This window comes from Heterodontus francisci, chromosome 2 (assembly GCF_036365525.1).
Source record: "Heterodontus francisci isolate sHetFra1 chromosome 2, sHetFra1.hap1, whole genome shotgun sequence".
Taxonomy (NCBI): Eukaryota; Metazoa; Chordata; class Chondrichthyes; order Heterodontiformes; family Heterodontidae; genus Heterodontus; species Heterodontus francisci.
Window position 1 is genome coordinate 124225437 of NC_090372.1, and position 16626 is coordinate 124242062.

The 16626-nt window shown below is 43.9% G+C and overlaps 1 protein-coding gene across 2 annotated transcripts in view; it reads right to left on the reverse strand.

The window, feature by feature from the left end:
- sema5a (sema domain, seven thrombospondin repeats (type 1 and type 1-like), transmembrane domain (TM) and short cytoplasmic domain, (semaphorin) 5A) overlaps nt 1-16626 on the reverse strand; it is a 333948-nt gene that overhangs the window by 68617 nt on the left and 248705 nt on the right. For both annotated transcript variants that reach the window (XM_068010212.1, XM_068010220.1), the window contains 2 exons: nt 7127-7308; nt 6697-6840 (listed from right to left, as the gene is read on the reverse strand). In XM_068010212.1, the coding sequence (XP_067866313.1) occupies nt 6697-6840; nt 7127-7308 (326 nt within the window). The remainder of the gene's footprint in view (nt 1-6696; nt 6841-7126; nt 7309-16626) is intronic.

Sequence of the window (16626 nt, forward strand, 5' to 3'; positions counted from 1 at the left end):
GTTGGTTCCACAACATATTGCTCCAAAAAACAATCTCTAATACATTCAATGAACTCTCCCTCGAGGTTACCCTTGCCAATTTGACTAATCCAGTCTATATGCATATTAAAATCACCCATGATTATTGCCTGGTATTATGGTTTATACTGTGCCCCACTGTGGAACTATTGTTTGGGGACCTATAGATTACTCCCACTAGTGGCTTCTTTCCCTTGCTATTTCTTATTTCTACCCAGAATGATTCTACGCCTTGATCTCCAGTGCCTATATAGTTTTTCACTACCGCACTGATCTCTTCCTTTACTAACAAAGCTACACCACCTCATTTTCCTTCCTGTCTATCCTTCTGAAATACTGAGTACCCTTGGATATTCAATTCCCAAACCTGGTTTCCCTGCAACCACGTCTCAGTAATTGCCACTAAATCATACCCATTCGTCTCTATTTGCGCTGTTAACTCACTTATTTTATTCCAAGTGCTTCATGCATTCAGATACAAAGCCTTTAAGTATGTTCTATTCTTAAATTTTCCTACTCTTGTATGATTCCTTGGTGCAATATGATGTTCACACATTCTGTCCCTTCCGTTTATTTTCTGGTAACGATCAGCCTCACCACTAACCTACACTCCTAACTTCTCCTTTAACTTCCTATATTTCCATGCAACTGAACCCTCCCCCCCACTATTTAGTTTAAAGCCCTATCTACAGCCCTAGTTATGCGATTCGCCAGGACTCTGGTACCAGTATAATTCAAGTGGAGCCCGTCCCATCGGAACAGCTCCCTCCTTCCCCAGTACTGGTGCTAATGTCCCATGAATTCGAACCCATTTCTCCCACACTAATCTTTGAGCCATGCATTTACCTCTTTAATCTTATTGACCCTATGCCAATTTGCTCGTGGATCAGGTAATAAACAAAGAACAAAGAAAATTACAGCACAGGAACAGGCACTTCGGCCCTCCAAGCCTACGCCGATCCAAATCCTCTATCTAAACATGTCGCCTATTTTCTAAGGGTCTGTTTCTCTTTACTTCCTGCCCATTCATGTATCTGTCTAGATACATCTTAAAAGACGCTATCGTGCCCGCGTCTACCACCTCCGCTGGCATCGCGTTCCAGGCACCCACCACCCTCTGCGTAAAGAACTTTCCACGCATATCCCCCCTAAACTTTTCCCCTTTCACTTTGAACTCGTGACCCCTAGTAATTGAATCCCCCACTCTGGGAAAAAGCTTCTTGCTATTCAACCTGTCTATACCTCTCATGATTTTGTACACCTCAATCAGGTCCCCCCTCAACCTCCGTCTTTCTAATGAAAATAATCCTAATCTACTCAACCTCTCTTCATAGCTAGCGCCCTCCATACCAGGCAACATCCTGGTGAACCTCCTCTGCACCCTCTCCACATCCTTTTGGTAATGTGGCGACCAGAACTGCACGCAGTATTCCAAATGTGGCCGAACCAAAGTCTTATACAACTGTAACATGACCTGCCAACTCTTGTACTCAATACCCCGTCCGATGAAGGAAAGCATGCCGTATGCCTTCTTGACCACTCTATTGACCTGCGTTGCCACCTTCAGGGAACAATGGACCTGAACACCCAAATCTCTCTGTACATCAATTTTCCCCAGGACTTTTCCATTTACTGTATAGTTCACTCTTGAATTGGATCTTCCAAAATGCATCACCTCGCATTTGCCCTGATTGAACTCCATCTGCCATTTCTCTGCCCAACTCTCCAATCTATCTATATTCTGCTGTATTCTCTGACAGTCCCCTTCACTATCTGCTACTCCACCAATCTTAGTGTCGTCTGCAAACTTGCTAATCAGACCACCTATACTTTCCTCCAAATCATTTATGTATATCACAAACAACAGTGGTCCCAGCACAGATCCCTGTGGAACACCACTGGTCACACGTCTCCATTTTGAGAAACTCCCTTCCACTGATACTCTCTGTCTCCTCTTGCTCAGCCAGCCAGTTCTTTATCCATCTAGCTAGTACACCTTGGACCCCATGCGCCTTCACTTTCTCCATCAGCCTACCATGGCGAACCTTATCAAACGCCTTACTGAAGTCCATGTATATGACATCTACAGTCCTTCCCTCATCAATCAACTTTGTCACTTCCTCAAAGAATTCTATTAAGTTGGTAAGACATGACCTTTCCTGCACAAAACCATGTTGCCTATCACTGATAAGCCCATTTTCTTCCAAATGGGAATAGATCCTATCCCTCAGTATCTTCTCCAGCAGCTTCCCTACCACTGACGTCAGGCTCACCGGTCTATAATTACCTGGATTATCCCTGCTACCCTTCTTAAACAAGGAGACAACATTAGCAATTCTCCAGTCCTCCGGGACCTCACCCATGTTTAAGGATGTTGCAAAGATATCTGTTAAGGCCCCAGCTATTTCCTCTCTCGCTTCCCACAGTAACCTGGGATAGATCCCATCCAGACCTGGGGACTTGTCCACCTTAATGCCTTTTAGAATACCCAACACTTCCTCCCTCCTTATGCCGACTTGACCGAGAGCAATCAAACATCTGTCCCGAACCTCAACATCCGTCATGTCCCTCTCCTCGGTGAACACCGATGCAAAGTACTTAGATTACCACCTTTTTGGTTCTGCTTTTTAATTTAGCCCCTAGCTGCTCATATTTCCTCAGCAGGACCTCTAACCTCGTTCTACCTCTATCTTTGGTACCTATGTGGTACCCACGACAATTGGATCTGTCCCCTCCCACTCCAAGTTCCTCTGCAGCTCAGATGAGATATCCCGAACCCTGGCACCAGGTAGGCAACAGAGCTTTCGGGACTCTCGATCCTAACCACAGAGAACAGTGTCTATGCCCCGAACTATACTATCCCAAATTGCGACTACATTTTTCTTTTCTCCCCCCCACTTGAATGGCTCCCTGTACCATGGTGCTGTGGTCAGTTTGCTCATCCTCCCTACAGTCCCTGCTCTCGTCCACACAGGGAGCAAGAATCTCGAATCTGTTGGACAAGGACAATGGTTGAAGCTCCTGCAACACTACCTCCTGGATCCCTCTACCTGTCTCACTCATAGTCACACCCTCCTGTACCTGACCACTGGCCGAATTCAAGGTAGTTAATCTAAGGGATGTGACTGTCTCCTGAAACACAGCATCCAGGTAACTTTCCCCTTCCTGATGTGTTGCAGTGTCCGAAGCTCAGACTCCAGCTCATCAACTCTGAGCCGGAGTTCCTCGAGCAGCCAACACTTGCTACAGATGTGTTCACCAGGAACCACAATGGGGTCCACCAGTTCCCACATCATGCAGGTACAACACATCACCTGGCCCTGCATCTTTATTTTATATAATCAGATTTTAATTTGTTATTTAAATTTCCGATTGGTCTTTAGTTTTTTTTAATCCGCTTTAGTCTTTAGTTTATATACTTATAAATCAATTAAGTCTTACTCTAGGTTGATTCAATTAAATTAAAAACTTACCTGAATACTGACCCCAGCTGCTCTCCGTTTTCCTGCTCTCACTGTTCAATGTGACGTCACTCTGATGTCACTTTTCAAGTTTTCCCTGGCTCCTCAGGCTCCGCTCCTCTCTGTCTCTCTCCCACACAGGTTTTGCCACGCTTTTTGAAACCTCTGGTCCTGCTGCTCCTCAGGCTCCGCTCCTCTCTGTCTCTCTCCCACACAGGTTTTGCCGCGCTTTTTGAAACCTCTGGTCCTGCTGCTCCTGGGGCTCCGCTCCTCTCTGTCTGTGAGGAGGAGAGCTGTAGACTGCAGGAAGATATTGATGGACTGGTCAGGTGGGCAGAAAAGTGGCAAATGGAATTCAGCCCAGAGAAATGTGTGGTGATGCATATGGGGAGATCAAACAAGGCAAAGGAATACACGAGTAATGGGAAAATACTGAGAAGTGGAGAGGAAGTGAGGGATGTTGGAGTGAATGTCCATTGATCCCTGAAGGTAGCGGGACAGGTCCATAAGGTGGTTAAGATGGCATATGGAATCCTTTCCTTTATTAGCCGGGGTATACAGTAAAAGAGCAGGGAAGTTATGCTGGAACTGTATAAATCATTGGTTAGACCACAACTTGAGTACTGTGTGCAGTTCTGGTCACCTCATTAGAGAAAGGATGTATTTGCACTTGAGAGGGTACAGAGGAGATTTACGAGAATGCTGCTGGGACTGGAAAAATATAGCTCTGAGGAAGGATTGGATAGGCTGGGGTTGTTCTCCTTGGAACAGAGAAGGCTGTGGGGTGATTTGATTGAGATGTACAAAATTGTGAGGGGCCTGGATAGAGTGGATGTGAAGGGCCTATTTACTTTAGCAGAGAGGTCAGTGACTAGGGTGCATAGATTTAAAGTGATTGGTAGAAAGATCAGATGCGAGATGAGGAAAATGTTTTCACCCAGAGGGTGGTGGGGGTCTGGAACGCACTGCCTGAAAGGAGAGTAGAGGCAGAAACACTCAGCTCATTTAAAAAGTATCTGGATATGCACCTCTAGTGCCACAACCTGCAGGGCTACAGACCAAATGCTGGAAGGTGGGATTAGGCTGGGTGGCTCGTTTTTCAGCTGCGCAGACACAATGGACCAAGTGGCCTCTTTCTGTGCAGTGAACTTTCTATGAATTCTATTGTACATAGTAAAAAGTAATCGTAAAATTGCTGGGAATAAAGCACAAAAATATACCCAAATGCAGTTTACTGTGTTTGCAGAAACTTGCTTTTTTGGAGAAATAAAACTTCGGTTCAAGTTTGTGAATGGCTGAGGTCAGTCAACTTTGAGAAGTGTTTATAGTTTCATTAATCAAGACTAGGATTAAGATCCATGAGTAACTAGGGGATCAAATATCAGTGAACACAGTCTTACTGATAGTTAAGCTTTAAAACATCCAGAAAATTCAAATGCTGCTATTTCTGTCTTTCATAAACAGGTAGGGCTTTACATAGTTTACTGATAGTTGTACTAATTCTTTGTGTTTAATCTGTCATGTATTTTTGCTCACTATTATGCACAGAATAAGTAAATAAAGTAAGAAGGTTTTAATACAATCATGTGATTATGCAAATGTCCTAAACCAGCGCTCGATATAGTGGATGACGAGCCCCTTTGCACTCAGATGTCCCCTATTCTTCAGCCCTGATTAACAGGCCTTTTTTGCCTTTTTCCCCATAATATATCATTGCTATGAAAATACGAAACAGAATCATGGAACATTCTTGGTGGAGGAGCCTGTTCCTGCCTCCTTAATTGTTTGAAACCATAAGAAAAAATGATTTTTTAAAAATTATAACAAAAATCTAGATTCATTTTTATTTTGTCTGCCTGTCACATTATTTTGGATTCTCACATTTTGTACAAGCCTTCAGAGGGGCTAAAATCAGTGAGGTTAGAGTGAAAACAGTTGGTGCCTGTTCAGTTGTGGGGAGGGACAATCTCAGGCACCTGGAGATTTAAGGGGAAAACAATCTTCTGTGTACTGCTGCTTTTAACGAAAAAGGTTCTACCAATGCTACACAGACTTACCTTGATTCCTCGGGGACCGGCAGTGCCATTGATATCATTGAAGAATGCCACATGGGCAGTGGCCTGCGGCGCTGCCTGCCCCAGGGAATTGAGGTAAGTCTGCATTTCACCGCCATAATGTCCCAAAATCAGTTAGCACTGAGGTACTTTGCTTAATAGGAATAGTCCGAACAAGACAAGTAAAATTCCAGCTACAATGCTGCTGCTCCACAGAATGAGATCTACATAATAGTCATGATATTGAGAATAACAGTGAGGCTAACAACACTCTCCGTTATGGCGGAGTAAATCAGATGGCAACTTCTGAAGTACACACATGCACAGTTAGATGTGGAAGTTGCTGTCTAAGTTACCCTGTCCCTCCCTGGGCAGTACCTCGCAGATAGACTTACGATCGAAATCCATGTAAGGGAGAGAAGTTGGAGTAGTTAGACACAAGTTACCCACTAAACACTGCAGAAAATGTTCGGGATGGTGCATTCATGTGTAAGTGAATTTTTAAACAGGGTGGTATGCTATAATTACTGCTAAACAACCTCTTTGGCATTGAAAATTTAATTTTACATATGTGGAGTCTCATTCCTTAAGTATTTAACCAAAGCTGCAGATTTAAAAACTTAATTTTTTTTTGCTTTCTTTTTTCTGTCTCTTTTATCTCTCTTAGTCCCATCCTTCTTTCCCTCTCTATTTCATTTTCTGTGCATGATTTAATCTAATTTATACTTTCAGTTTAGACTTTGCATGACTCAGTGAGGATTCTTCAATCTGATTGGTTGACTAGCCATGCTGTTATTTGCTTTGCTCACACATATCACAAATCCTTGTCGAGAGTGCCTCGTTGGTCAGATGCCCAATGACAGCAAGGTACCACTCAAAAGCCTGTGAAAAGTCTGTGGGTAGCTATCAGGGTAGAGAATGGCGAATGGCGTTCCTTCGTCACTGACCACAAATTCCAGCTATTGATACAGGGCTGTAAACAAAGTCCTTCAGATCCAGTCTAATGTGAACACATTTTGTCACAGAGCTCTAACCAAAAAAGCACTGACTTGAAATGCACTGAAACTCAACCCAGAACACAAATATGGCAACTATAAATTAACTCTTTTCTTCGAAAAGAATCATATATTGAGGTTTATTACTGAAGGAAGACTTGTACATACCTCTCTTCACGATTCTGTCCCACACAGACACGCCCACCATGCCTAGGAGTTGGGTTGCTACAAGACCGCTGTCGGACCTGAAATCCTATCCCACAACTTGTACTGCAGGGAGACCACAGTGTCCAAGGAGTCCAACCGCCATTCCTATTAAAGAGTGCAATAAGATTTCAACATTTTGGTTTGAACAATTACAATCAGAAAGCTGAAGAATTAAGATTTGTATCACTTATGTCTTCTATCCTGCATAGTAATTCATAAAATGAAAATCTTTTAGTTTTTACAGATAGCCAACTTTACTAATATTTCTTCTGTCACATGTCAATACAAGTTAATTGCAGACTTAAGAGAGGTGAATGAGGGAAAAAAAGATTGGTAAATTATATACGATTCATGATATATACTTGGTGTTAATGGCAATGTTTTTGCTCACCTGGAACAATTTGCGACTTCCATGCTGGGACCTGCACACTGTTGACCTCCACATTGCGGAGCTGGACTATCACACGGGCGGGTTCTACAGCTGCATAAACCAATGGCGTTACCATCAGTGTGGCTGCAGGGTTTCCATGGTGACCAGGATCCAAAATTACCATCCGTGGTCATGTTTCTTGTCTAAAAGGCAAACATCAGAACACCACAAAGTAAAATAGGAGACTAACTGAGTTAGTTTTGGTTGCTTATGTTACAAATACTTGCAAAAGTTATTTCATACGGTGAAATCATTCAATAAGCTTCTGTTTGAATCACAATTGCATTCAGATCATTACCATTGTAATCTATTTCATATTATCACTGGAATGAATAATTCCAAAACAGCGCAATCTACAGAACATCTGGACTGAAACCATTCACTTGTAAAATACAGTCAATATTACAGAAGAACAATCATTGTTCGCTAGTAAAAAAAAAAGGTTATTTTTAAAAAGTATATAAGACCTATTTTTAAAAAAAACTTAAAATTAACACTTTTTCATGTAATAACTCCATATTTTCAATTTCTTGAGGAAAGCAGGTAACATCGTGCAAGGCATGTTATTTAATCCTTCACCGATGATGCAATATTGTTGCAGAACACTTCTGAAAATAAAACTGCTTGATTAATCATGCAATATGCAAGGGATTAAGGTGGGAGGAGGGGAAAATAGGATCCTCCAAATTAAATATCTCAAAATTAGGTGCTCTGGGAGTAACCAAGGAGAAAAGTGAGGACTAGGGCAGCTAGGGCTAAAGTGAGCTGTATGGAGAAAATTACAAAACGTCCATTAGTGGAGTCTGGATTAAAAGTCCTTGTAGTAAGACTATAGATTTGGATTTTATAGTCAGTGGTGAAGCAACAGTGCTCACCAGTGACCTTGAAAAAAGATGTCCTCAAAGATCTAGCAATCTCTGCAGTGTGATTTCCCCTTTCCTGATGTTAATTTGAATCTAGCGTCAAGTCTAAAGGATCGCCAGGCGTCCAGTTACAGTGATGTCATCAAACATGTCATTAAAAACCCAGTTACACCTGATTCCACAGACTGTTGCTTTTTCAAGGCTTTTTACTGCGAGACTAATAGCGCAAGAATGGATGTTCTTGTCAGTTCAATGATTTCCAATTGATTGTAGTCTGCGGGCACGTCAACAGTGTACACTATAGAGAAGCAGAGAATTACTGACAGCAACTTCTGCATTTCCGTGTTTAACTGCACGTATGTGGACTCATAAGTTACTGTTTCAGAGGAATAATGACTATGATCCCTAAGTTTCACTGTCATTACTATCACAAAATCCAGGTCATAGATTTTCCTAGTTGGAGAAGTCTTCCCAGATATATACAATAATCTCAATTTTCTGTCACATGGAAAGGACTGCTGTTTGATAATGGAAATTGTCAGTTCATCAAGAATCCCCAAATTATTCACAATGTTAATTGCTCTGCTTCTCTCCAGCCACCCAACTCAGTTGTTGCTCACAGCACACATCTCCATTACTGCTGTGGCAAGATAAGTTGGTACTAGAAGAGCTGCTGGATCAGCTGAATTGTCTTCTCGTTGCTCCCTTACTCATCCGCTCGCAAGCCCAGTCACCTTATGTGCCACAGACTTCCTGAGGGCAGCATTTAAACAGGGACTCTTAGCACTGATTTTAAAGTTGGCAGTTCTGTTCAGCCCAGTAGAACTACTGAAAGAATAGCTGGAGACGAGCACAGTGCCTATAGCAGTTTGGGAACCATTGTGGATGCAAAGTGTTTTTTTTTGTCTCCCTTAGGACTACAGCAGGGCCAGCAGCTGGAGTTGTAGGCAGATGTATGAGGTAGCTAGTTTCATGTTATCTGCAAATATCTTTATGGATACTTCAGAAATTAGACCATGACAGCATTCCTAATTGAGGTTCTACTGCAGTGTGTCCTGCATGCCACTGGGGACTGACAAACCAAAAGAAAAGTATGCATTCGCAATCTTACCAAGATACCCTGCTTGCTAATTCCTCCCATGCACTTTAAGCCTTGCTTATTAGATTATACGATCTCCATTGAAATGAATGGAGAAATCAGGCTAACATCACCAATCTCCAGTACCAGACTAATATTACCTGAATTTGGCACAAAGATCACAAAGTACAAGTGAAAGAAAGCATTTGACCCATCGTCCAACTAAAAATGTTACTCCCATCATCCCGGGGGGCGGGGCGGAGAATCGGGAATCGGGGCAGAATCACCCGCCATGGAACCTGACACCGGGAACCTGGTTGCAATTCTTCCGGAGGCAGAATAGGCCAACGACAGCCTTCCTGCCCAGAGGCCAACAAAGGGCCTCTTCCTGCCGCCACTGGGATCTTACCAGCAGTTGGGGGGAAGCCTCTGCCTGGCAGAGAGGATGCTTTAGAAAATGAGGCACCATCCCTGCAGGCCTGTTGGGGGGGGGGGGGGGTGTCCCTCCTTCATGGGCAATTTGTGGCTCACGGAGGACACCCACCGGGAACAACTGTACCCCCCGGGACCTCCCTCCACTTGCCCACCCCCCCCACTCCTACCTCTCCGGTGCCTTACCGACTGGCCCCGGCAACCCTACCTCGCCTACCTCTTCTCTGGGGTTCCACTGCTGGGCCTGGGTCTGAGGCCTCTGCAGTACTGGCAGTAGCCACCACTCCCTGTGTTTAAAGGGACGGGGTTCCCATCTCCTTAAACTTTGACCCCAAAAGACCAAGGATCGCTTTGTGGGGGGTGGGTCAGAAAAAATGCAGAGACGGGGTTCCACCCGACCTTTTGGCCCAGTGCCAGGAGCCCTACCTCCTGCATAAAATCCAGCCCTTTGTGTAAAGAAATGCTCCCAGACATCATTCCTAAACTTGTTTTTAAACAGCTTATACTGAGTGTGCAGGAGCTGTGTTCATAGCCCCCGTGTTCAGAGACAGCAGGTCAGAGCAATAATGCTACAACCTCAAATGACAAACGCACCAAAACACCTCGATGTTGCCAACTCTTTCGGCCTTATTTTAATAGAGCTCTTGATTATCTTTCTATTCTACTTAGTATCTTATGCACCTCTATAAGGTCTCATTGGCCTCCTTTCAACTAGCCAGTTCTCATAACTCAGCTCTCTGACAATAGGGAATCAACCTAGTGACTTTCTCTGTACTGTCATCAGATCTTGATGAACAGCAGCTGAATGAGGTATTCCAGGGTGTAGACAGAACACTCTGTAGTTTTAACAGCATGTTTCCCACCTGTACTCTGTTGATTTGGCCATATAATTCAGCACTCTGTTAACAAATTCACTTTAAGCAATGAATAAAGGTAAGAAGACATATTCCCTATCTGCCTCTCCCATAGGTGCCACATAATCTTTAATTGCTCCTGTAACCTTTTACCTTACCCCTCTAATCTTTTGCAGTGCCAACTTGTTTAGCATTCATTCAGCAAACCTATTGTGATTTTTCTTCTTAAAATGCAACAAAAGAATTTGAGTAAATTGATTCAGCAGGAAATTTAAAAATGGAGGACATTTAGTTTCAGAATGAGAAAGCCTGTTTAATACTGAAATCAATGATATGGCTACTGTATTCTTCATGTTTGCTTTTAAAATAAGAAATATTCTCAGTCACAGACTGTTTCAAAAACAAAATGTTTCACCTTTTGGATGCACTTTATAAATCTGTTAATCAAAGTCACAAATGCCATGCTATGTAACTGTGACTGTGGTGTAGTATTCCTTCTCATCCTTCTTGATATCCCTGCAACCTTTGGCACTGTCAAACATAATCTTCTCCTCCTCCTCCACTGCCTCTCCTCCATTGTCCAGTTCAGGACTGCCCTTCCTTGGTTCCACTCTTACCTAGACAATCATAGCCACAGTATTTCTAGTAATGGACTCTCTTGCCACTCACACACACATATTTATGGAGTTTTCCACTGCTCTATCTTTGGCCCCCTCCTTTTCCTCATCTACATACTGCCTCTTGCAATATCATCAGAAGATATGTGATCATATTCCACATATACATCGACAACAAACAGCTCGACAAGTCCACCTCCTCTCTCAATTCCTCCATCGCCTCTGTGTTGTCAAACTGCTTAATCAACATCCAGTCCTCGATAAGCCACAATTTCCTCCACAGAAACACCAAAACTGTCATCCTGAGCCCTGCCAGAAATTCCATAGTCTCTCCACCAATTTCATCCCGCTCCTTGCACATTATATCAGGTTAAGCCAGGCTGTTTGCAATATTGGCATCCTATTTAACCTCAAACTGAACCTCTAACCCAATATGCTCTCTATTATAAAGACTACCTACTTCCAACTCTGCAACATTGTTGGTCTTCGTCTATGCCTCCGTTCATCTGCTGCTGAAACCCTCATCCACACTTTTTATCACCTCCAGACTCGACTATTCCAATGCCCTCCTGTCCAGCCTCCCATCTTCCACCCTCCATGAGCTTCAGGTCATCCAAAACTCTGCTGTCCATCTCCTACCCTGCCCAAGTTCCACTCGCCCATCACCATGTTCTGCTGATCAACATTGGCCCCCTGTGTGCTAACACTTCCAATTTAAAATGCTAATCTTCCCGCTCCCTATCCCAGTAATCTCCTCTAGCCCTATAACGCTTCAAAAACTCTGTTCCTTCAACTCTTGCTTCTAATGCATTCCCCTGCCTTCACCTCACCATGGTCAGCTGTGTCATCTAGGTCCTATGCTCTTGAATTCTCTCTCCATCTCCATCTTAAAGATTTCAAAGCGCTTTGGAGGGTGAACATGGGTGCAGGTGCACATCTCCGGAATGCACTCCAATTTGCCAAGTGAGAGTGCAGGGAGAGGGAGCCGTGAACCCACTCATCTCCAATTCTTTCTTTCTTTTGGGTCTCCTTACCTCGAGAGACAATGGATACGCGCCTGGAGGTGGTCAGTGGTTTGTGAAGCAGCGCCTGGAGTGGCTATAAAGGCCAATTCTGGAGTGACAGGCTCTTCCACAGGTGCTGCAGAGAAATTTGTTTGTCGGGGCTGTTGCACAGTTGGCTCTCCCCTTGCGCCTCTATCTTTTTTCCTGCCAACTACTAAGTCTCTTCGACTCGCCACAATTTAGCCCTGTCTTTATGGCTGCCCGCCAGCTCTGGCGAATGCTGGCAACTGACTCCCACGACTTGTGATCAATGTCACACGATTTCATGTCGCGTTTGCAGACGTCTTTATAGCGGAGACATGGACGGCCGGTGGGTCTGATACCAGTGGCGAGCTCGCTGTACAATGTGTCTTTGGGGATCCTGCCATCTTCCATGCGGCTCACATGGCCAAGCCATCTCAAGCGCTGCTGACTCAGTAGTGTGTATAAGCTGGGGGTGTTGGCCGCTTCAAGGACTTCTGTGTTGGAGATATAGTCCTGCCACCTGATGCCAAGTATTCTCCAAAGGCAGCGAAGATGGAATGAATTGAGACGTCGCTCTTGGCTGGCATACATTGTCCAGGCCTCGCTGCCGTAGAGCAAGGTACTGAGGACACAGGCCTGATACACTCGGACTTTTGTGTTCCGTGTCAGTGCGCCATTTTCCCACACTCTCTTGGCCAGTCTGGACATAGCAGTGGAAGCCTTACCCATGCGCTTGTTGATTTCTGCATCTAGAGACAGGTTACTGGTGATAGTTGAACCTAGGTAGGTGAACTCTTGAACCACTTCCAGAGCGTGGTCGCCAATATTGATGGATGGAGCATTTCTGACGTCCTGCCCCATGATGTTCGTTTTCTTGAGGCTGATGGTTAGGCCAAATTCATTGCAGGCAGCCGCAAACCTGTCGATGAGACTCTGCAATTAACGGCCTGTTAAGTTCCTTGAGGAGCTTGTTAATGGGCTGGGAGGACAAGTCTGCAATTTTTAATAGGGAAATTGGCAAACCCGAACACTCTGGTGCATGTTAGTGCACAGCTGTCAGGTTCAATGCAGGGAGAAGTTAAAGATTTTTTTATATGGTTGAAAATCACGGGACCTAGGGGAACTTGTGCTGGATCATCCAGAGTACTTCTCATTTGGCTGTATGGACATTTTCCTGCGGGGTTAGGCTGCTGGCCCTCCAAGGTGCAGCCTGCTCTCTCCTGCAAGACAGCACAAGGCCCATCATGGCTGCCTTTGTCGCTCATGCTCTGCAGGCAGCCCCATCTCCTGGTAACACTCGGCGCCACTAATTGGACAACGAGCTCGCCTCCAGCCCAATTAGGGCATTTACATCTCAAGATAGATGCAGCACAGATTCAAGACCCAAAAATTATCTAGGTGTCGGGTTCCTGACCCCGAATTGAAAATCAAGCCCAATATCTCCTTCTTACTTACTTACTAATTGTAGACAATGAAGTTGCAGCACAGTAAATTGTGCCTATTGATTCCTATTTTTGTCTGATTATGCTTCTGTGAAGTACCTTGAAATATTTTTCAATATTGAAGATGCTATAGAAATGCAAGTTGTTGTTATTATTGACTGAATTAGTTGCAGGGCATTCTTAGGCTCCTACAGAAACTCAGTAGTCTGACAGGAGGCTCACTGCTCCCACAGGGGTAACTTTTAGAATAAATCACTGCTTAGAGGGTAGAAGATGTACATATCATACCAGCACTAAGGGGAAGTACCGTGGGGAAATAATCTTAACATCACTCATATGGAACACAAAGTAAGTTAATAAACTCGAGGCACTCTATTTGCCCAGAGGCTTACTTACTAATCGTAGACAATGAAGTTGCAGCACAGTAAATTGTGCCCATTAATTGCAATGGTAGAAGTACAGACAAGTGTTCAAGAAGGTGCTTGCTGTTACATTTGCAGTTCTATATAGATAGGAGAATGCCTTAGCTAAATGTCTCCTCATCGTGCAATTGACACTGCATTGGTGCTTTTTCAGCTATAGCTCTTGATCAGTGTCAGAATTCTGGGATGGCCTTCATTGCAGTTTGTCCTCGTCCTCCCCAGTTATTCCTCTTTTTATTGCAGCATGTACCAGACAATAACTATGCCAGAGAACCTTGCAGATCTGTTCCATCCGACAGTTCTGATCTGTTGGGACATCTGAAGCACTGCTTCAAGATTACAATGGTATAGTCCATTAATAACCTTGGTAGTTGCATAGGTTTCAATGAGTCTACCCTGTAATTCTGCTTCTGGATGCTGCAAGGCTATCACGAGAATTGAAGAGACTAGCTTGATCTCCAAGTAGCCATTCCTCACATTTGCCTTTGCCTTCAAATATGTCTGGCAAAGATAATTATCTTAAAACAAATGCATTGTGTTCGTATCTGGGCTCACATAATGTAGTGTTGTTGATAACTGACTAGCTGCATATTGATGGAGTAGAATTTGCTGAAAAATGCATCAATCATTTGTACGTTAGAGCTGTGGTCAGCAAACAAACTGAAAGTGCTTGATGGCCCCAAGGATAACCTGGAAGGAACCAAGAGCATAAAAATGAGGACTGTGGTCATCTGCCCCTGACAGTTCGACTTCTACGCTCCAGGTTAGCACCAGGTCTCTTTGCCACAGCTCAATATCTGTTTCTCTGATGAACCTAAGCCCGTGGAGTTAATGCTCCTCAGTCATCGTCAGATAGCTATGCCTAGGCCTGGAGATAAATTAATGGCAAATTGGAGGGTGTGGCCAATCCATCCAGATTGCCATCTGATATCCCTGGTTTATTTTCTTTGTCCCTCTTTATCCTATTCTATTAAGTTAACTAACAGGAGAGAACTGAAAACAATCTCCTTTGCTAACAAATGTAAAGATACAAAAATACATTAACAGCACAGCTGTAAGAGACCAATTTCCAACAAGCAGAAACCCAGTTGCCCTTTAATGTCTATTTGAAATGGCCGTGACTAATGCACTGCACGTGAGGGGAATGATAATTTGGAAAGATTTCAGTCTCTCTGATCAGATAGCGTGCACCAGGAGATTTCCATTGATAATGAGGCATGTGATGGCCTCAAAAGACATGAAAAAAATGTAGTCACAAAATGTGGAATGCCTCTAACTGGATACACAAAACTTCATCCTGATTCTGTAACACTTGCCTCCACCCAGGGAGGCTCCATGCCAGGAGCACAGCCTCATAAAATTGGCCTGTTTGGCCAAAGACAAGTACAGCCACAAGGCAATAAACTAAGCAATGACACTCTTCATGAAAACAAAACCTGAAATTTAACTACACTGTGACAGTGACTGGAATAGGTTTATCAGAATTTCTTCTTATATAATCAGCTTGTTTGCTACAGTGCTTCATGACAAACAAGATTCATTACATCATCGTCTCAAATGTGTTCTTCCCTCTCACTGTTAACAGAATCATTTCCTCAAACAACGTGTTTCAAAAACTCTTTTGTCCATTTAGGAAAGTTCATATTGTGATGAACACTGTATCATGTTGTCCAATTTTTATTTTAAAAAAACAATGAATTAGGGAAGGCTAAATCCAGTTCCTCATGGGTGTGACCCCAAATCAAAAATATGCTCCTAATTTGCCAGTAATTGCCAAGCTCCTTCAAAGAGGCAACAGGGTGACTGATGTGGCAAATGGAAAAAAGTTGTATTAAGGGAGTGTTCTTCTGAGGTTGGAACTGAAACATATTGTTGGAACAAAGAATAAAGAACAGTACAGCACAGGAACAGGCCATTCGGCCCTCCAAGCCTGCGCCGATCTTGATGCCTGCCTAAACTAAAACCTTCTGCACTTCCGGAGACCGTATCACTCTATTCCCATCCTATTCATGTATTTGTCAAGATGCCTCTTAAACGTCATTAACGTACCTGCTTCCACCATCTCCCCCGGCAGCAAGTTCCAGGCACACGCCACCAGTTGGGGATAAGGTAAGGGAGCTGCATTCTTTATGCCTGGGCTGTAAATGATCTGAGAGTGTTTCACATTGACAATTAAGGTTGGCATTCACACGGATTGCCCGGGAGTCTCCTAAATGGGACATGCATTGTCAGGTCGGGGGCAAAGAGGGAGATGAGGGAAAGGGAGTTGGGAGATTGGACTTGGGCAGGTGGAAGAGAGGGAGACTGGAAGATAGGTGGCATGGGGCCCAGCGTTTCCTGTAGAGCTGGGTACAGCAGCAAAGTGGTGAGTGGGAGTGACACCGAGAGAGGAACAATCAGTATAAGCGGAAGGATAACTGGGCATTTCGCCGTAAAGAGTGAAAGATTGTTTCCACTGGTGGACTAATGCAGAATAAGGGGACAAAGACTGAGGATTCTCACTGGAAGGACCAAGGGGGAAAAGGAGAAGGCGAGTCTTTGAATGGAGTGTTATTAGGCCGTGGGATGCTTCATTGGAAGTGGCTATCGAGGCAGACTAGAACATCATTTAGCTATCAATACAATTTCAGTGAGTTATTATTAGTTACAGGCTCTTCTCATGTCTGGTTTCCCCTGCAAAACTCTTCCCCACCTTCAATTTTGTCTTCAGTTGGTAATCCTACAG